Source organism: Panthera uncia (genome assembly GCF_023721935.1).
Source record: "Panthera uncia isolate 11264 chromosome C1 unlocalized genomic scaffold, Puncia_PCG_1.0 HiC_scaffold_4, whole genome shotgun sequence".
In the NCBI taxonomy this organism is placed as follows: Eukaryota; Metazoa; Chordata; class Mammalia; order Carnivora; family Felidae; genus Panthera; species Panthera uncia.
Window position 1 is genome coordinate 40,923,126 of NW_026057585.1, and position 22,024 is coordinate 40,945,149.

At 39.5% G+C, this 22,024-nt stretch overlaps 2 protein-coding genes across 9 annotated transcripts in view; one reads left to right on the plus strand and one right to left on the minus strand.

Annotated features, from left to right (window-relative positions):
- The window catches only part of ZZZ3 (zinc finger ZZ-type containing 3), a 106,591-nt gene extending 93,407 nt beyond the window's left edge, over positions 1-13,184 (plus strand). For 7 of the 8 annotated variants that reach the window (XM_049616974.1, XM_049616978.1, XM_049616980.1 and 4 more), the window contains 3 exons: positions 3,450-3,584; positions 6,822-6,922; positions 7,229-10,874. In XM_049616974.1, coding sequence (XP_049472931.1) covers positions 3,450-3,584; positions 6,822-6,922; positions 7,229-7,373 — 381 coding nt within the window. In that variant the 3' untranslated portion in view covers positions 7,374-10,874. Of the gene's footprint in view, positions 1-3,449; positions 3,585-6,821; positions 6,923-7,228; positions 10,875-13,083 lie in introns of those variants that run through there. The other variant, XM_049616981.1, reaches the window with a different exon arrangement.
- A 1,066-nt stretch (positions 13,185-14,250) lies between these two features.
- The window catches only part of AK5 (adenylate kinase 5), a 260,907-nt gene continuing 253,133 nt past the window's right edge, over positions 14,251-22,024 (minus strand). Inside the window, exon 14 of the mRNA XM_049616985.1 lies at positions 14,251-14,391. Coding sequence (XP_049472942.1) covers positions 14,323-14,391 — 69 coding nt within the window. The 3' untranslated portion in view covers positions 14,251-14,322. The remainder of the gene's footprint in view (positions 14,392-22,024) is intronic.

Genomic DNA, 22,024 nt, shown 5'->3' on the forward strand with positions numbered 1-22,024 from the left:
CAGTTCTTTTCTTTTTTTTTTTTTTTGCCTTGGGATATATGCCACTGCAGAACTAAAGTCAAATCCTCTTCAAGTAATTCCTCTTGGTGTTATTGACCGCACACTAATTTAGATCAATTTATTTTATTTTCCTTTCCATCCATAGACATTTCTTTTTATTGCTGTTAATATTTTTATTTTACATCCTGAAATTCATTTCCTCAGTAACTAACATGATTCTGGTTCTTTGCTTAAAGGATTACCTTATATCTTTCTTAATACTCTGATTATTTATAATAATTGGCAAAGGAGATTTTAATGAAAGGTCAGCAAGTAAAAGTAAGTCTCTTTTTTGTTCTGTTTTTAGATTAGCCAAATACAGAGTGTATAATTTGGTATGAAACCACCATAAAATGATTGTATTCTTCACAAATTTTTCTTTTTAAAACAGCTAATATCTGCTGTGTCTTAAGTTTGTACTTTGTTAATATTAGAATTATTCATTTGAAAAATATTGATTCTACATTTTATATATCAGGCCCTGCTAGAGGTCAGCTGCATCGTTGTGCACAAAATATTTATGATCTTTGCTCTTACAAATCTTAGTCTTGTGGGAGGAGATAAATGTGTAATCACATCAATAAATTACAGATTTTAAAAAGTGCTTTAAAAACAACTGATTATAATTATTTAAGAAGTACTTTATTTAGATTTGGAGTGTAAGTAGAAGAACTCTAAAGAAGTGTTAGTCAAGGTGACATGTGAAGGATGAATAAAATTTAGCCGGATGAGGAGTAGATTAATATATGTAATAGATTGAATTTGATTTAACTTTTGTTTGGTTGATTTTATTTGTTTATTTTTAAATGAGCACCAGTTCAAATCATTCTGAATTTTGAAATAGCTGTTCAGATATTTATAAAGCTACTAGTGGTAAAATTTATAGATTTCAAGTTCTTTTTTTAGGAAATCAATATCTAAAGAAACCATATGATTACATGTATGTACTTCCATAGTTTTAAAATCTGTACACCATTTTAGCCTCATTTGGAATTAGTTATAGGATCTCCTCTTTAAAGTTTAAAAATGATTTTAACAAGGAAATCTGTTTATGAGGATTTAAAAAAGTTTTTTAATTGTGATAAATACATATGTTCATATTTTTGTGACCCAATCTCCAGAACTCTTACTTCTTAGAAAACTGACACTCAGAACCGTTAAACAGTATCTCCCATTGCCTTCTCCTTCCAGTCCCTGGCAACTCCCTCCTACTTTGTCTCTATGAATTTGGCTACTCTGGGTGCCTCATTTAAGTGGAATCCTGCAGGTTCTGTCCTTTTGTGACTGCCTTTCATCACTTGCCATAATGTATTCAAGATTCATCTACCTTGTAACATGTGTCACTCTTTCCTTCCTTTTTAAGGCTGAATAATATTTCATGGTATGTGTATACCACATTTTATGTATTCATCTGTCATTGGACACTTGGTTTGCTTTCACTTTGTGGCTATTGTGAATAATGCTGCTATGAACATAGATGTACAAATTCCTGTTCGAGTCCCTGCATTCAGTTCTTTTGGGTGTAGACCCAGAAATGGAATTGCTAGATCCATATGTTAATTCTACATTTACTTTTTTGAGGAACCGCCATACTATTTTCTGTAGTGGCTGCAACATGTTACATACTCCCCAACAGTGCACTAGGGTTTCAGTTTCTCTATATCCTTGTCAACACTTGTTATTTTCTGTTTTGTTTTGTTTTGTTTTGTTTTCTTTTGATAGTTGTGTGGTGATTTAACTTTACTTAGTCTTGTTGGCCAAATTTAATAGTATCCTTAGACTTAAAATGCAAATTAAAAAATTTGGCATAGTTTCTACTCTTTGTATTTGCTTAAAATATCTGAATTTAATAAATTTCACTATAAAATTCCTTATCACATTATTTAACTAGTTAAGTCACATTAAGTGTTAGATATTTATTACATTACTTAATGTCATTTTCAGTGCTGATATAGAAAGACAGTAGCTGTAATTTAACATCTTTAGTTGACAGGAACTTGAAATGAGTGAAAGATGGTGGGAGATAAGGTAAGTGAAGCATGAGATTATAAACAATCTTTTATTCAGCTGAAGACTTTGGACTTGACTCTGTAGACAGTTAGGAAGTCATTGGGAGATTTTAAATCATGGTGGAGCTGGAGGAAGGAGTGATACTATAGAGGACCAATTTGAAAAATTTAAGAAAGTGTTAAGTAGTGACCAATTTTGTTGGATTAGATATGACAGTGAAAAATTAAGGGTAGCTCTTAGATTTAGGCCTTAGGCTGCTGAGTGTATAAGGAGTTACCAAATATTCAGACAAATCTGGGTTCAAATCACCTGACTCCATAACTGATTAATTATGTGACCTTGGGTAAATGTTATTTTTATAGACACGGGTTTCCTTGACATAAAATAAACATTGTAGTTAATAATACCTAATATGAGAGCAAGAGGAATGGGAGGGGTAGGAGTTATCTGGACCAGGATTGATAGACTATGGATGGGGTCAGTGAATTGGAGATGCTTTCAGGAGCATTGTAGATATTAGTGACCATGGGATCATGAGGTCATGAAGGAAAGAAATGGATCATTGATGGCAGAGCACAAATAAATTGGGAGAATAGGTAGGAAGCAGTTAGTGATTCATCTGTCAACTTCAGCTTCATGTATTTCTATAGTTGTAGTATTCATTTTTTATAGTCTTCTAAATGATCATCTTCATAATTTAGTTTATCCCCTTGGGTAAGACAGGAATGTCCTGCCTTGATTATTGGGAGTATACAGAGCAAAAAGTGGTTTGCTCTTTGTTAAGAAAATGTGATATTTACTTGAGAAAGCATAAAAAATCTTTTAGAGAAGAGGAGCTTCCTGCAGATGAGGTAGAAGTAGATTATAAAGAGTATCACAAGGAGCCATGAATGTGTTGGGATAGGGTTGAGTCTGCATTAGTGTATGACAGAGGTAGGAATCATCCCCTGGTACTTTGTACAGTTCAATATTACTGTTGCATTAAGAAGCCTTCCAAAAGTGTTAGTCTAAAATATCGCTAATAGCAACACTAATTTTCTGTCAGCCCTATGAGGTAAAGTATCTTAAAAGTGAAAAATATTTTATTAGTAGAAAAATATTCTGTGTCAGTATTTCTTACTGTTCTTTTTTTTTTTTTTAATGATTTTTTCATGTTTATTTGTTTTTGAGAGAGAGAGATAGAGCATGAGCAGGGGAGGGGCAGAGAGAGAGGGAGACACAGAATCCAAAGCAGGCTCCAGGCTCTGAGCTGTCAGCACAGAGCCCGACATGGGGGCCAACCCACAAATTACGAGATCATGACCCAAGCTGAAGTCGGACGCTCAACCAACTGAGCCACCCAGGCACCCCGTTAGTTCATTTTGATTATCAGATGTTTTTGTTTTCTGTTTTGTTATTAGGATGAAGAAAGTATTCCTATTATGTATAGGAATTTACCTGAATATAAGGAACTATTACAGTTTAAAAAGTTAAAGAAGCAGAAACTCCAGCAGATGCAAGCTGAAAGTGGATTTGTACAACATGTGGGCTTCAAGGTAAATTCTACTATTCATTTAATTTTTGGAAGGGTGATAAGAGAGATTTAAATTAGTTTCTGCAGCTTTAAATTCCCAGCATACAGATAAAAGTAAGTTTAGCTCTAGTCCTATTCATTTATATAAAGTAGTGTGCTACAGTTTCTGATCTCAGTAGGTTTATGATTCTCTGGGAAGAAGACAAACATACAGGTATCTATATTTTGAGGTAAAATATGAAGTGTTTTTGTCTAGCTATTTTTCTTATTCTCAGTTTTACTGAGATATAACTGACAAAAATTGTATATACTTAAAGTGTACAAAATATTAAGGTGTAAAAACATCACCTCACATAGTTACCTTTTTCGTGTGTGTGTGTGTGTGTGTGTGTGTGTGTGTGTGTGTGTGTGTGTTGAGAAAACTTAAGTGTACTCTCTTAGCAAATTTCAAGTATACAGTACCATATTATTAATCCCATGCTGTCCATTAGACCTCCAGAACTGATTTCTCTTACAATTGAAAATTTGTATCCTTAGACTAACATCTCCTCATTTCTCCCACCTCGCAGCCCCTGGCAACCACTGTTCTACCCTCTGCTTCTGAGTTTGAGTTTTTCATTTCATTCATAAGTGAGATTATATGGCACTTGTTAACTTCTGTGGCTTATTTTACTTAGGATAATGTCCTCCACTTTCTCATCCATGTTATCACAAATGGAGGATTTCTTTTTGTTTTAGGGCTGAATAATATTCCAGTGTGTGTGTGTGTGTGTGTGTGTGTGTGTGTGTGTGTGTGTTTCACATTTTCTTTATCCTTTCATCCATTGGAGCTGTTGCTCTTGTTCATAGATGAGAAATTTCTTTTCGCCGTTCAGGCTACTAGAAATATATCCATTCAGTCCACAAAATTTTGAAATACCCATTATGTTCCAGGCACTTTGCTTAACTGCTAGGGATTCATTAGTAAACAAGATGGACTCGGTTTCTGTCCTTATTCTGTTTTCGTCTCATAAGGAATTTAGAGAAGTTAAATTAGTAAACATAGTTGACTATGGCTAGAGAACATATCAGAGAGTAGTGCTGCTATTAAGGTGCCTTTGAGATTTACTGAGCAGTTTAAACTTTCCTTACGAGGTTGGGGAACCATTGAAGAATCTTAAGTAGACAGTAACATGAAATTTGCATTTCAGAAAAATCATTCCAGTTACTTACACTATTAGTATAAATAACCTTGGAGAAGGCAGTGGGTTTAGAGTGGATAATCTCTGACAGCTTGTACTGTTAAATTTTGTAAACAGTAATGTGTTCATGTATGTTATTTATGTAGTTGAAAAAAAATAGGTGAAGGAGAAAAAGATAATTCTGGACTTAGTATGGAGAATGGAAAGAAGAAAGCAAAGCTAGAGGCAGGGTGACTGGTTAGAAATTCTTTTGGTAATTTAGACCAAAGATGAGAATGTCTGAGGTTTGATTGGTGGCTATGGAAATTGAGAGAGATTGACAAGTTTGAGAACCTTTGGACTTTAGAATTGGCTGTACTTGGTGAGATTGGAGGAAGTAAAACTGAGACCATGAGATATAGATTTGCTGGTAGTGGTATACATAAAAATACTGATGCGTGCTGTGACTGATAAACAGAAACTTAAAATTATACCTCTCATTCTCTAGTATGGCCATTAGCCATGCTATATTAAATGATTTTTCGTCTTGATCTTTCCATGACCTTGCTTCTCCATTAGAAATTTTCCTAATTGGTATCTCTGGCCTTTCAAGAGGAAACTCTCCACTTCTCAAAATTTGCCCTAAGACCCAGCTGTGGCTTGTTTACTAACCTGTCGGTCACTCTAGTTGGTCTGATGTTCAAAGAAACTAGAAATGAGATTTATTTCCAAAATTGTCCCAAAGACACTGAGGGCTACCACAATGCCACCACAGTAAGAAGGAGGTAGATCTGCCTTTTCTTTGTTATACAGGGCATTAGTAATTAGGCTTCTTCAGGCTTTGAAGAATAATTCAGTAAGATAAAAGTTTAGAGAGGATTTTGTGTTCTCTTGGGTTTGGTAATGATAGCTTGTTAAGTAGTTCTGTAATTATACAGTTTTAACTATGGTATTAAGTCAGTGGTTCTCAATCACAGTCATTATACATTGGTCTGAAGTACCTTTAAATAGTTATTGGGGCACCTGAGTGGCTCAGTTAAGTGTCCAATACTTGACTTTGGCCCAGGTCATGATCTCACTGTTCGTGGGATTGAGCCCCCTTTGGGCCCTCCTGAGAGCAGGATACCAGGTTGGGTTTCTCTCTCTGCCTCTTCCTCACGCTGTCTCTCTCTCTCTGTCTCTCTCAAAATAAATAAATAAACTTAAAAAATAAATAGTTATTAACACTCAAATGTCTAAATTTGCAAATGGTTTACTTGAAATTTTATTTACTTTTTAAAAGGAGTTTATTTTGGAGCAACAAGCAAGCATGAATGGGGGAGGGGCAGAGAGGGAGAGAGAATTTTTTTTTAAATGTTTATTTCTGAGACAGAGACAGAGCATGAGTGGGGGAGGGGCAGAGAGAGAGGGAGACACAGAATCTGAAGCAGGCTCCAGGCTCTGAGCTGTCAGCACAGAGCCTGAGATGGGGCTCGAACTCACAAACCGTGAGATCATGACCTGAGCCAAAGTCGGTCGCTCAACCGACTGAGTCATCTAGGCATCCCGAGAGAGAATCTTAAGTAGGCTCCATGCTGTCAGCTCAGAGCCTGATGCAGGGCTCCATCCCACGAACCGTGAGATCCCGACCTGAGCTGAAATCAAGAGTCAGATGCTTAATTGGCTGAGCCACCTAGGCACCCCCTACTTAAAATGTTAAAAAGTCAATTAAAGTAGTAAGTACACTTACCATGATGAGCATTGAGTAAGTAATGTATAGAATTGTTGAATCACTATATTGTACACCTGAAACTAATAGAACTGTATCTTTACTGGAATTAAAATTAAAAAAAATTTTTTTTAAAGTAAAGTGGAGCATATTGAAGGTTATCCCTTGGTTATTATAATGTACCTGTCACTCACCTGCACATTCATCTTGAATGAATGAAATTTGTGCTAGTTTGCTAGAAATTATATCTAATTTACAACCATTTTCGTGTTATATTACTGTCTAGTTCCTTGGGGAGAGAGGGGTTTTGGGTACATCCTTGGTTTCCCAGTAGGAAAAAAAGGTTTTGGAAAAATGTAGCTTAATATTTTTCTCTCTGAAACTTTTCTAGTGCGATAACTGTGGCATAGAACCTATCCAGGGTGTTCGGTGGCACTGCCAGGATTGTCCTCCAGAAATGTCTTTGGATTTCTGTGATTCTTGTTCAGACTGGTAAGTGTTTTCTTCATATTAGGTCTTCAGTTTTGACAAGTAAAGAGCTTTTCAGCCACTAGTGAATTTGATTTCCAAACTACTTAGAAAATGACCACATTTAGTGGGTTAAGCTTTGTTGTTGTAGGCAATTAAGAAATTTTCTTTAATTATACCACATCTCAAGTAAGTTTCCGTTAGAGATTTTGGTGGATTAAAGAAGTGGAACTGTGAGGAAGTTTTATAATATCTACTCCAAAATGCATCCAGTGCCGTGTATTGATGTGTCTGTGTGTGTGTGTGTTTGTGTGTGTGTTTTCTTTGCAGCCTACATGAAACAGATATTCACAAGGAAGATCACCAATTAGAACCTGTTTATAGGTCAGAGACATTCTTAGACAGAGACTACTGTGTGTCCCAGGGCACCAGTTATAATTACCTTGACCCAAACTACTTTCCAGCAAACAGATGACATGGAAGAGAACATCGTATACTAGTCCTCTTCAACACATAGCAATGGTATCATTGTGAATTATGTGCACAGTTTGGAAAGATTCTCTGCTTTCCCTGAAATGACACTCACAGCATGACAGCTTCCTGAGTGTTCTTGTCAAGTCCAGCTCTGCACCGTTGTGGCTCTAGATCACTGTTCAGCAGCCGAGCATTCCTGGTGAGCAAAGGGTTTCCCTGGTGAATTTCTCACCACCACCTTAAAGCCTTTTAGGTGGTGATATTAAATGGGTGAGATGGAAACGAGAGCACACATTAAAGAGAGTAAATTCCAAAGGTTTCAAAGAACTCGGTCATAAATAGGATAATGAGAAGACAAAGTATTTATATTAAAACAGTTTAGTAGCTTTCAGTTTTGTGAAAATAGTTTTCGGCACAGAAGCTGACTTCTTAGACAAAGTTTTAACCAATGATGGTGTTTGCTTCTAGGATAAACACTTTAAAAGAACTCACTGTCCCAGTGGTGGCCACTGATGGCCTTTAGTAAATCGGAGCTGCTTAACCATATTGATGTCTAATTTCTTTTAACCACAATGAACTGTCCTTATTACCAACAGCGAAGCACTACAGGAGGCACTGTGGCATTGCTTCCTTGACCAGCTCATGGTGTGTGAATGTTATAAAATTGTCGCTCAGATATATTTTTTAAATGTAATGTTATATAAGATGATCATGTGATGTGTACAAACTATGGTGAAAAGTGCCAGTGGTAGTAACTGTGTAAAGTCTCTAATTCACAACATTAATTCCTTTAAAATACACAGCCTTCTGCCTCTGTATTTGGAGTTGTCAGTGCAACTCGTCAAAGAAAACTGCCTAATATAAAAATCATATATATGGTAATAATTTCCCTCTTTTGTAGTCTGCACAAGATCCATAAAAGATTGTATTTTTATTACTATTTAAACAAGTGATTAAATTTAGTCTGCGCAGTGAGCAAGAGTTCACATGCATTCTTTTATACTGCTGGATTTTGTTGTGCATCATTTAAAACATTTTGTATGTTTCTTCTTATCTGTGTATACAGTATGTTCTTGAATAATGTTCATTTGTCAGGAGAACTGTGAGAAATAAACTATGTGGATACTGTCTGTTTATATTATAGAATGCTTGTTGTGACTTCCTTTTTGGTTAGATTTTGGATTTGTTTTACTAGTGTTAAAACCAAAAAAAAAATTTTTTTTTAGGGGGTTGCTTTACCTTTCTGTCCTTGAAAAAGAGTAAGGACTATATAGTATTATGGAAATGAACTTGAGAAGCTCTGAGAGAAGATGGTAATCTTTTCACTCAGTGTGTGCTGAGACACTAATTAAACTAGGTTACAAAAAGAACACACACCATGGTTAAAAAGGCTATTATTAATGTCCAGATGTGAAAACTATACTCGGGCTGAAAAATTTTACTCTTAATTCTTTTAGATGAAAGTAAGCCTCTTCACGTGTTTAATTTAAACAGATGGTTTTTGAAAATCACTCTATTCACTGGCAATTATTATTGACTATTGGAAGAGATCACATAAGTATTCTAAGATTAAGTATTATACTCACCTAATTTTTGGACTAAGTCCCCTGTTTTTTCCGATTTTAAGTCAAGGGAACGTTATTTAATACTCCTTCAATACGTTGTAGGGTACTAAAATCATACCTTGAATTTTTTTAACTGAGAGAAGTAATGTTATTTTAAGTATAGAAATATGAGAATTTTAAAGTAATATATTGACTAAAGAATACTGATGTTGATAAAATATATTGCATCAGGAAGAACAGGAAATGGACTTGAGCTTTACTTCTTACCCTGGAATCAGTAGTTGGGGGGAAGAAGAAGGAGTTGTTAACGTTTGGGCATTTTGATATTAAATGTTAACTGATATATGCTAGGAAATCTGCCTTCTTGCAGCAAGACAGCAGCACTTGGTAGTAACTTCTGTGTTTGTATAGAAATAATACTGATTATTGGGGGGAGACCATTCAGGTTTATTCAAAAATCCCATAAAGTGTGCTTTGGAAGAGGGCTGTGTGTGATACAATTCTGATGTAAACAATACACAAAATAAATCCACTTAACTGTATTTTTCAAGAGCAAAGATTTTGAGAACTTTGAGTGGCAAAGAGGATTATTTTCTGCTTGAGTGAAGATGTGTTAATTTTGCATTTTTCACCTCCAGGCAAGTAGTCCTCCTGGCTTAAAAAGGCCCTATATGGTAATAGTAGCAGTGATAGTAGTAGCATGAGTAGTAATATGGTGGTGGTGTTTTAATTGGCGGACTGCAGGAATAGGCAGGGCTGTCTTTTACAAGTAGTCCTTGGATCTCCTACAGAGAAGTATTGGCCTTAAGAGACAACATAGACCTACTTGTGAAAGCCTTGCATATTAAGTGGTAGGTCAGATGTAGGTCAGATGTATTTCCTGAAATATTATGTTCAAGTTGTTTGATAAGAACTGAAGGAACTTTTAGTGACACCTAAAACCACTGCTTTAAGGTTTAGGCAGAGGCGGCTTTGATTGGTGTGGTGTGCACTAATAAGCGCAAAACTGAGTAAGTGCTTACTATGAGCCAAGCCAGCATATAGTAGCAGATTTAATTCTCGCAACCTTAGGAGAAAGGTGCATTTGTTAACCTGTTTTCATATGAGGAGATCTAGCCAGAGAGGTTAAATAACTTGCCCAAGGTCATATGGTTAGCAAAGTGGTCCTGCTTAGATTTTAACCTAGACAGATTGCTGCAGAGTCACTACCCAATTTATGGAGCAAGAACATTCCCTTTGTGTCAGGCATCACTAAGGTTTGGAGATGGAAGTGTGTGGGGGTTGTTTTTCACTCTTTTTCCCTGGTGTGGCATGGTTCCTAGAGCCACAGACCTGAGGACAGGTCCAGGTTCATGGTACAGAATAGGAAGCAGATCCTTGGATGGGAAGACAGCACTGAGTTCTAGAAAACCACCCAGACGTATAACTTACCTATTCTAATTTGACAGCAAACATGTGATCTTGAGGCTTTAGGCAAAGTCTCCTGCCTGAGACAGAATTTGTTTCCATGCATGTTTGGTGCCTCTCACTTAACCTAATAGTATGCCTTACCCAGTTTCCTTCCCTTTCCCCTTGTGTTTAAATTACAGTACAGAAGACAACAGTGTACTGAGATATGAAGAACATTTTTTTTTCAAGAAAATAGCATATCACAGGTAGTAAGGATAAATACTGTTTTGTGAAAGTCTTCTTTTAGTTATTACTATGGCATGCTATATAAACTGTATTTCTTAATGTAGGTAACAGATTTTGAAAGCCATTGTTCTAGTTGCACTGGATGGAATTGGAAGTACTTGTTTTTTTTGTTTTTTTCCAGATAACAAGTAGTTTTTTCCTCCAGAGATTATAGAGGCATTGACCTTTTAGGTTGTAAAGTATTTTTATTTTTTAACCTTATGAAAATAACCTCCTGTTGATAGAATCCCAGAAAAAAAATACCTTTTTTTTTTTAACTTGTTTTTCGTGTAGCCAATTAAATGAATTTTTGAGAAGTGGTATCCCATTTAGCTCCATAAGGACAAAGACCATCCCTATCTGTGTCCCTGTGGCCTGCCTGGCTCTTAGATTTCTTTTTAAAAAAATTTTTTTTTCAACGTTTTTTATTTATTTTTGGGACAGAGAGAGACAGAGCATGAACGGGGGAGGGGGAGAGAGAGAGGGAGACACAGAATCGGAAACAGGCTCCAGGCTCCGAGCCATCAGCCCAGAGCCTGACGCGGGGCTCGAACTCACGGACCGCGAGATCGTGACCTGGCTGAAGTCGGACGCTTAACCGACTGCGCCACCCAGGCGCCCCTTAGATTTCTAATAAATATTTAGTACTAGTATAATCAGTGTTTTGATGAGTTATATTTTTTCTCCAGAAAGGTAGGAGAGACCACGTATGTCTGAGTGTGTCTGTGAGTGCCTACGTGGGGCCCTTTGGGGGCCTGCCTCAGGAGATCTTTACAGGGCTCTGAGAGTATTGAAGAATTGCGTCCTATCTTATCTGGAGGATGTTGTTCAAGCCTGGGTGGCTGAGAAGATTATGGTTTCCTCTGGGTTCCCAGTTAGGCTGTAAACCTTGATTCTCTGCCATGTTTTTAGAGTGAAAGGGCACTGGAGTGGAAATTCTGGGTCCCAGTCCCAATTGTGAAAGTGAGGCACTCAACAAATATTGACAAAGAACCACCTTTTATTGAACTCTAGGAACTAGTAAATGATTTACATGTATTACTAACTTGTTGAATACTTGCAACCCCTCTGTGAGGTTGCTTACTATTATGTCCACCGTACAGATGAAATAACCAAGTTTCAGAGGATATAAGTGTTAGCTTTTAATAATTGTGTGCGGGATGGAGGGTATAAAGCTTTGCCCTTCTAGAGCCTTATGGTCTAATGCAGAAGAGCACCAGTAAACACATAAATATAAAATATTACATAAAGTTAGGCAGAGATAAATGTGTGAAGAAAATAATGTTTGAAGAAAAATGGTGGAAGAATGAGGACCAGACTGTCATTTTAGATGAAATAATCAAAGAACGCTCGATGAGACCTGGACGGAGTGAGGGAATCGGCCTGTGGATAACCTGGAGGAAGAGGCGGGATAGCAACAACAAGGGTCTGATCCAGCAGAGATCTTGGCTTGTTCAGGCAACATTAAGAGGGCCCGTGTAGCTTGAGCCAGACGAGCAAGAAGAGAATGTAGTTGATGGGGTGATACAGGGTACAGAGGCAGAGCAGGTGAGGCCTTGAATGTAGACCATTGTAAAGGAGTTTGGATTGTGTTCTGATGTCTTTCACATACACACAAGGGCTTCTGCTGGGCAGAGACCTCTAAGATCCTTTCCTGCTTTAAAATCCTGTGACTTTAAAGTAGTGATGTCATTTCAAGCCATCCACGTCCGTAACACGTTTTAGCAGTCTGTTGCATCTCCAGATCCTCTTCAGGGGCAAAGCCATTTATTTACCTCTGCTGATTCTTTTTTTTTTTTCAAGAGGACAGCCAGCTACAGCCATAAAGGTCACGGCATCTGTTGTCTCCTATCCCGTACTCAAGCTGTCCGAGCTGTGGTAGGCATGAACTGTGTTTGCCAATATGTGGTATGTGTTTAAAGAATGTTAATCCCTACAAAGAGTCATTCTGTGTTTTTGGCATAACTGATCATTTTCACCCTCTGATTCTAATTTGCTCAAATGCTCCTTGTGCTCCCGTACAGAGAGTGAGAAAACTGGGGTGGTAATAAAGTACTTGATAACTGTGTGAGTTGAAGGAACATGCCCCTTTTTGGTAATACAGGCATAATTGTAACCAAAGAAATTTAATTTCTTCTTTAGCAAACACTGACATTTCTGTTTAAGAATGACTTCTAGGGCAAAAGGAAACATAAAAATTACCATGTATCATGAGTACACTGAGAATTCTCTATGTAATAGCTCAGAACTGATCTACAGCCAAAATTAAAACCATATGAGCATATCATAAATCTCAACTATTAACTGTGTTTGCTTCTAATTCTGTTTGGAATAAGGCTTCAAGTGCTTTCCAGAATGATGTGAGTTACAAATAAATAGACAAAGAGCTATGCTGTGTTCCATTTATTTTATTTGTACATATATCCATTTCAAGAAAAAAAAAATGACTTTAAAAATACAATTCTGTCCCAGAATTGGATCCTTATCGGCACAACCATTGAAGGGAAAAGAACGGCATGCAAACTGAAACTATGGTCATTTGTAGTGACTGAATGGAAGATGCAGTTATTCCAGTAGAATATATAAGAAGCTCTGATTTGGCAACTGATAACACAAAAGAGAACCCAAACCTCACTGGTTTGAAGCAGGGTAAAGCACAGTTTTACATATGGATATGATAAGGTTTGCACAGCCCTGGAAAAGGCCCGTATGAAACAAATACAGCACTGGGATCTGTTAAACATCATGTACTGACATGCCTCTCCCACCCACATCAGTATTGTTACTGTTACTTTCTTGTTTGGCAGTAATAAATAAATACACGATCTTATAAAATCAAAACTATAAGTTGACATTCCAGTGAACGCAGTAACAAATCACCTCATGCTTTACGTTGTGTTTGGTCATTGGTATTAATGTGTAATTGTTGAAATGCACCACCAGGTGTAAAAGAGATTAGGTTAGACAATTTATTCAATTTGTTTTCTTTGTCATATGACAGTATTCCAAGTAGTAGCCAGTTTCCTAAAAATGAATGCGGAAATGTTATTGGTGACTAGTCTGGGTTTTACAGCCTTGGAAAAGCTATACGATTTCACATTGTTTTACTTATCAAATTTTCAAATTTAATCATATTTCTTATCACCAGTTGGAGTTATCAGACCAGTCTCTCTGGCTCTGAGCTACTAGTGGATGAGACTTGAGGAAACAGCCACTAGAGGAGGTACCCAGGTGCCTCCCTGCCCCATGATAAGGCCCTTTATCAGGCAACAGCATGTAAATCTTGGGGTGAGGAAGGAAAATGTGATGGGGCATTAGGGGGGCGCTAACACCCTGTTTGATGACAGAGAAATCAAATGGTCAGACTAGCAGGTCCTGAGGGCACAACTGAACACCACGCTCTGTTCACATACTAGCTAGCAGCTCTGAGGCACAGCTGATATGACGGAAGAGTGTGCGTGCTGGGGGTGCGGACGGCTGTCTGAATTAGGAAGAAGAGGTTAGATAATACCAAATACACCATGCATGATTTCCAGACACCTCTCGGAAAGGTCAAGCTCAGAAGCAAACAGCAATGTCAGGATCTGGGGTGGGGTGGGGTGGGGATGGGGCACACAAACGGTTTAACTTGAAACAATATTGTGTTAAGGGATGAGCCTTTTAATATTTTTTCTGTCTCCACTCTCCTTGATGCGCATGCTTTTTTTGCCTTCAGAAAATAGAGTCAATAGCTGTGCAGAGTTGAAGAAAAACTTCCTCCGGTGTCCCCTCTGCATTTACCTATATTTAAAGGGAAAAAGAAAGTCTTAAAAAATCTTTGTTAAATAAGACCATTTTTAATAATAAAAGAATTGCCTGCTCTAGGCGCCCAAACCACAGAGAAAAAAGTGAGTGGTTGTTAAAAAACAAAACAAAACAAAACAAAAACTAGGTTTATCTAAATTAAAACATCAAGGAGATACCACTGCACACCTATTAGAATGGACAAAATCCAAAATGCATCAGCAAATGCCGGTAAAGATGCGGTACAGTACTCATTCTTTGCTGACGGGAATGCAAAATGGTACAGCCACTTTGGAAGACGGTTTGGCAGTTTCTTACAAAATTAAACATTCTTACCGTATAATCCAGGAATTGCGCTTCTTGGTATTTACCCAAAGGAGCTGAAAACTTAACGTCCACACAAAAACTTGCACATGGATTGTTTATAGGAGCTCTGTTGATAATTGTTAAAACTTAGAAGCAACTAAGATTTCATTAGGTGAGTGGAAAAACTGTGGTATCCAGACAGTGGAATGTTATTCAGTGCTCACAAGAAATGAATTACTAAGTCATGAACAGACTTGGAGGAAACTTCAATTCCTACTATGAGGTTAAAAGAAGCCAATCTGGAAAGACTCCATACCATACGACATTCTCAAAAAGGCAAAACTACGGAGACAGTAAAAAGATCGGGTTGTGGCCAGAGAGGAATGACTAGGTGGGACAAAGAGGACTGTTACAGTAGTGAATTGTGGATACATGTCAATAAACATTTGTCAAAATCCAAGGGTGTGAACACCAGGAGTGAACCCTAACATAAACCGGACTAATGTTGAGAATGATGTATTGATGTAGGTTTCATCGATGAACCTACCATTGTGTGGGATGTGGCTAGTAGGGGTGGTCGTGTGTGTGTCTGGGGACAGGGCTACATGAGAATTCTGTACTTTATACTTTTTGCTGTGAATTTAAAACTAAAAATTGGTTTAAAACAACGAAACGTAGGTGCCTTGTTGAGGTAAAGTATTGTTAAGGCTCATGGAAAGACTAGAATTAGTTAAAAGACTTCCGTGTTCTAGAGCATTTGGACAGGATGGGCATAGGGCTTTGGGTCATGGGCGAGGTGGGGGGTGCTGGCGTGTAGAGAAAAAGAAAGCTGGGACCTCCACTTGTGGGTGTTCTAAGTGCAGAGTCCCCTCAGACGTTACTGGCACACCACTGCGAGGAGCCAACAGCAGAGGAGGTGGCAGGGAGCGGACTTCCTGGGTGTTAAGGCACAACTACCCCTTCCTCTCTCAAAATGTCCCAACGTTGGGGATGCCTGGGTGGTTCCGTCAGTTAAGCGTCTGACTTCGGCTCAGGTCAGGATCTCACAGTTCGTGAGTTGGAGCCCTGTATTGGGCTCTGTGCTCACACTCAAGAGCCTGCAGCCTGCTTCAGATTCTGTGTCTCCCTCTCTCTCTGCCCCTCCCCGCCTCACACTCTCTGTCACTCTCAAAAATAAACATTAAAAAAAAAGTGACCCAGCATCGTACCAATCACCGAGGTATGTCCCAGGCACAGGAAGAGGAGACCTGGTGACCCACGGGACCCGCGGGAGGGGCGGGCAGCGAGCCTGCTGAGGTGCAACTCTCAACCTTCATCTCCACAGGTCCTCATTTCTGCGGTTGGGCTGGGCCGTCTAATCTGCATATTTAACAAATTCTCCAGATGATTTCCCTGTGGGTTATCTTGGACCACACTGATTTCTTCCAATCTTGTCTACCTTCTTTGCACAAACTAGTTTTGATTTCACAACACTAGAGACTTCACAGATTCCAGAGATAGAATAAGTTCTCAAAAACAAAACACCAAAACTAAAAAACCACATTTAAATATCCCAGAAAATAGGTACAACAGTGTTTCTAGAAGTGTCGTTTGTAATAGCCCCAAGCTGGAAAAATCACACAAGTCCATGAGCAGTAGATGGATAAATTGTGGCATAGTCACACGCTGGACTAGAATAGTGACGGAAGAAACACTACAGCTACTATGTTGAACAACAGGGATGACTCTCCCAAAGTTGTGAGGGAAAGAAGCGGGTCTTGAAAGAATATGCATGCAGTGCAATTCAAGTTCTGTAAAATCCAAGAACACGCAAAGTTACATTGTGTAGGTTTGGGATCCATACATAAGTGATAAAACCATAAAGAGAAGCAAGAAGATGATTATGAAAGTCAGGAGTGGCTCCTGCTTGGGGAGAGGACGGAGGAGGTGACTGGGGAGACCCAGGGAGCCTCTGCCATTCTTTCCTACTTCCTGGGCCTGTGTGGTGATTACACAGTGTTTGTTTTATAATTCTCCAAACTGTACATATGGCTTTTATGCATAACCATGTGTGTGATACATCTCCCAATAAGGAAAAAATTAAAATTAAAAAAAAATTTAAGCACCCTCCCCCAACATGTCCTACCCCTTCCTTCTAGGAAAGTCAAAGACAGCAGTCTGCAACTTGTCTCCCTGGCTACAGGCTTTCCATCTGAGGGCAGAGACTTCGGCTTTGCCCTGTGTGTCCCTCATGGCACCTTGCCTCTTGTTTTACCTCTCCTTCCTCTTCTTTCAACCAACAAACATTTCCTGGGCGCTAACATTATGTGCTGGAGATACCAAGCTGAACAAGACACAATGACCGTGCTCTCACAGAGCTCACAGCTCAAGAACAGAGATGAAGAATTAACAGGAATTTATGCTGTTTCGAGGCCAGCACAGGAGCTGTGGATACAGGAACACCTTCCACAATGTTGGGAGGGCAGGGAGTTTCCTGAGGAAAATCGTCGTCAGCAGTAGTAGCAGCAGCAGCACTACAGAAGCATAAGTGCTTTTATTTTTAAATAAAATATTTTTAATTAAAATGTTTTTCTACCTCTGCTCTTGCTTCACTTCCGCCCTTACTTGCCAGCTCACTTCCTTCTTCCCTCCCTCTCATCATCTCTGAAGTCTTCCTTCGCCCCCTCCCTGGCTCGCTCTCTTCCTCCCTCCCTGAGTCCCTCGCCTCCTCACTGGCTCTCATTCCATTCCATTCCATAAAAAAGCGGTTTTTAAACAGGTAATTCTGACAGTGATCTTGGGAGGACAGATAGTATCCCCATTTCACACATGACAAAACTGAGGCTCTGAAAGATGAATTAAATTTCCCAAGGTCATACAGCTAAGTAAGTGGCAGGGACCTGGTGGAAACCAAGGTCTCTGACTCCAAAGTCCTTACACTTCCCGACCACATTAGAATATGTCCACCAGCTCCAAATGGCTGCTTGGCTGAATTTGGTTGGGGCAACAAGGAGTGAAGCTGGAATGGTAGGCCTGTGTTGATCATAAAGAGGCTTATAGATTCTGTTACATGATAATGGGAATTACGTAAGGGTTTTTAAAGTATGAGTTGATACAATCAAACGGGTACACAGAAGCTGATAAATGTTTGCTTAGTCAAAAAATTGCAGGAGGGTTGAAGTGCAAGGCAAAGAGCACTGTAGTAGGAGCCATGATACCTGTACTAATCCCCAGTCGGCTTCAGGACTCGGACTAGACATTCATCCTCCTGGTGCCTCAGTTTCCTCCTCTGTTCTATAAAGGGACTGACGACAGACGTGTAACCTCCAGGTTCGGTTCCAGCTCTGATACTCTATGCTATTCCAAATCTCAGTTCACGTTTTTGTGGGGATCAGGCGCCCATCAGTGGGCATCAGGACTGTTGAGTTTAGTTTGGTGTTGCCAGTCAAGCTGAGCCTGGAGTGGATATGTATTTGAAGATAATGAGAGCCTTCTCTGTGGAGAGACCAGCATGTGCAAAGGGATAGAAGTCTGCAAGCACCTGGAGTTTTCAGGGATCAGTGGGTCTTTGTTGGGGACAGAGCAAATGCTGCTTGAGTTGGAGGAAGGAGAACAGGAGGCTGGAAAAATAGGTCGGGAGGAGGTTGTGCCTCCATAGATTCACCTATTCTGGACATTTTCTATAAATGGAATCACATAGTGTATGGGTTTTTTTAATTTTTATTTTTCACTAAGCACTGTCTTCATGGTTCACCCATGTTGTATGGGTGTCATTACTGTGTTCCTTTTTCTGGCCCCATAATGCCTTATCTTTAACCTGCATGTACAAGACATGCTTTGGAATGCCTGCCTTCCTAACATCACTTTTCAAAAGCAAATCTGCTGCTGCTCGCTGCCCTGCTGAACCTGCCCTTGCCTTATCAAACCCTGTAAGGAGGGAAGATTGTTAACTCACTTTCCTTGGCCCCTCTCAGGTTCCCTTCCCCATGTAGTGGGCATGGGTAAGAAGGTAGCGATCCATTAACACTTAGCTTATTGTTTACACTGTCCATGACATCATTAGTGGCAGGTCTCTAGTCCCCCTGTTCAGTGGATTCTCACACGGAGAATATTTTAAGAGAACAATAAGGGACTTTTAGAGATTTTCATGTTACTCCTGGGTAAGTCAAAAGAAATGGGAAAGAACCAATTTACTAAGTGCATTTTAAGTTACAGAAACCATTCTCAGTGCTTACAACTTTAGCAAATTTAAATCCACTAACAGGGTGCCAGTGTTTAACACCCTTAGTGAACAGATAAGAATCCTGTAAACTGGGGGCGCCTGGGTGGCTCAGTCAGTTAAGCATCCGACTTCAGCTCAGGTCATGATCTCATGGCTTGTGAGTTCGAGCCCCGTGTCAGGCTCTGTGCTGACAGCTCAGAGCCTGGAGCCCGTTTCAGATTCTGTGTCTCCCTGTCTCTGCCCCTCCCCTGCTCACGCTCTGTCTCTCTCTGTCTCTTAATAATAAATAAACGTTAAAAAAAAAAGAAAAAGAAAAAGAGTCCTGTAAACTGACTGTTTTGTGTGAAGGGGACTTCCTCAGTAATTGAGCAAACTTAAAAGACCCCCAATTCTGAATCAGCAGAGTCAGAATGTATGAAGCTTTAATGTATTTCATTTAATTGAAACCTAGATAAGTGGATGTGCTTTTGACTTTAAGAACCTATCTTTTTGAGTCAAAGACTTAATGTAAAATCCTGCAATAAGTGATCAGTAGAGGAAGTATTTTTTTTAACAATAAAAGAAAAAAAAAGCTACCAGCAAGTGAATAGGAAATAGGATTGAATTTCTGAGTTTTCACCTGACTTCTCAAAGGAGAGCAGTCAGTGATAATATTTCCCGCAGTCAGCAGAACATACTGCTAAATTAGGAAAGTAGTTACACTGCCTTAGGAATTGCAGGCTTTGTCTACTCCTTCTCTTTCATTCTGTGAAGTGAATCTGTAAACCATAAAACGGCTGGTTCCAACACTGCCCAGGTCTAGTTGTGTTTCTCCTGAATTTCCCACGCTGTTACAAAAAGGGCTGGAGTTTTAGTTTTGTTTTTCATGTACCGGCGCCATGGGGCTTCTGAGACTGACCCAGGCTGCCACTGGTTTACGACTGTTGTGTGCACCACCCTCTTACTCTTTTCATCTTGTCCTCTGAGCCAGACGGAGCCTCACACCGCAGGGATCCCTCACCACCAGACGAGGCTCCGCAAAGGCAAAGCCCTTAATATGCAGCACCTGCGTGCTGTCTGGGGCCGAGCATCGGATGCATTCTTCAAAAGTTAGGGTTATGTAAATGACGCTTCCTCCAATTCACATATCCAGTCGGGACACAGATTTCTCCTTATTCTCAAGGCCGTAGGAAGCAAGAGGGCTACGTATACCTTTACTTTAGAGAGCTTTTAGGACGAGCGTTAGCAACAATTTTAGGCTGATTTCGGGGCGCCTGGGTGGCTTGGTCGGTTAAGCGTCCGACTTTGGCTCAGGTCATGATCTCACGGTCCGTGGGTTCAAGCCCCGCGTCGGGCTCTGTGCTGACAGCTTGGAGCCTGGAGCCTGTTTCAGATTCTGTGTCTCCCTCTCTCTGTGACCCTCCCCCATTCATGCTCTGTCTCTCTCTGTCTCAAAAATAAATAAACGTTAAAAAAAAATTTTTTTAGGCTGATTTATAATCTGCATATTAATGGCTTCTCTGTACATAGGATTTTCCAAAGCACAAGCATTTAAAATCGTTCCTTCTTTTTCCTCTTCCTCCCAATTTTGCCTGAAGTTTAAATTTGGCTGGCAGCTCTTTTCATAGACATCCACAAAATTCTAAAACATATCTGATCAGTCATTTCCCTGTTTAAAATACCAGCAGTATTTAGTTGGAACTTTCTAAGATGGTCTAGAACTGTACTATCCAATGCAGTAGCCACAGGGGGCTTCTGAACACTTGAAAGGCAGCCAGTACAACCGAGGAGCTGACTTTTTAATGCTATGTAGTTAAAATTAATCTAACTTTTAAAACTGGTACTTGGACTCCCTTATTAGAAAATTCAAAAATATATTGGAACAACTCGAGTATGTGAGATCTGCCATTTTAACCACAAATTTTATGGAATATAAATACAATCTATTTCTGATGAAAATTTAGCATCTGAATTGTGTTATGCTTAAGTACTGGATTTTGAAGACATATTAGAAAATAAAGTATCTCATAATTTTTATATTGATGGCATGTTGAGAAGCTAAGACTTAGGATATATCAGGTTCAATAAAATCTATTTTCGAGCTCATTTCATTTGGTTCTACTTATTTTTTTCTTGTTAATGTGACTACTAGGAAATTTTAAATCTACGTATGTCTATTTCTGTTGGACCATGCTGGGCTAGAAAATTTGTTGAATGAAGGAGGAGTGAATGAATGGATTCAGGTCCTTCATGGTCTTGCCTCAGCCTTGCTTTCTGGTCTAGTGTGTTACTGCTTTTGTTCATCGGCTCTGCACTAGCTACATCTTGTGCTAACATTCTTGGGCTCTTCCAGGTGTCAGTGCCTTTGTCTCCTTCTCTTCTGTCCGTTATGAACTTGTATTCATCCTTTAGGACCTGTTCAAATGTCGTCTTTTCTCTGAAGCCCTCACCTACCTTTCCAGGTTCGGTACTCCCAAAGGCCCAGAACATTCTGTAAATCTTATTACTATATTTACCACTTTGCTGTGGTGCAGAATTTCATGGGTGTCTTTTCCTCTCGGAATTCCTGGCATTAACCACCATGCCTTGGACATCAGAGATGCCCCAGTCTTCTGTTGGCTTCTAGAATCCACGGCAGGGGCTCCTGGAGATGTGAATTAAAGTGAAGCCCAGTGAATGGACTGCCCTGAGCTGGCCAAAGGCAGAGCCTGCCATGTGACTGGAGCAACCACAGGGAAAGGAAATCAAGAAAGTGAATAGAAGAGCACGGGGTCTGGAGTTGTCTTCTGCCTACTGTTCTGGGAGGCAGGATGCAGACACGCACTGAGCACAACTCATTTCAACAGGACCACAGGGGAGCAAAGCAGATTGCACTGAATCAAAAGCTCTTTGCGGGGAATCTAGTGCAGGCCTGACAGGAAGGACGGGGGGGTGGAGAGAAGACTAGTCAGGCAGAATAATGAAGAATGAGTTTCTTAAGACTCTGGGAGACAGATGGAAGATTTATGCCTCATTTGTCAGGTGAGAGGACAGAACCTTGGGGCTCCTTGAAGTCACCTGCCCTTTTGTGCACCTCTTTTTACTGGGCAGGCAAGCAGGATGGAGAGCTGTCTCCAAACCCAGGCTGCTACTGGCACTCACCCA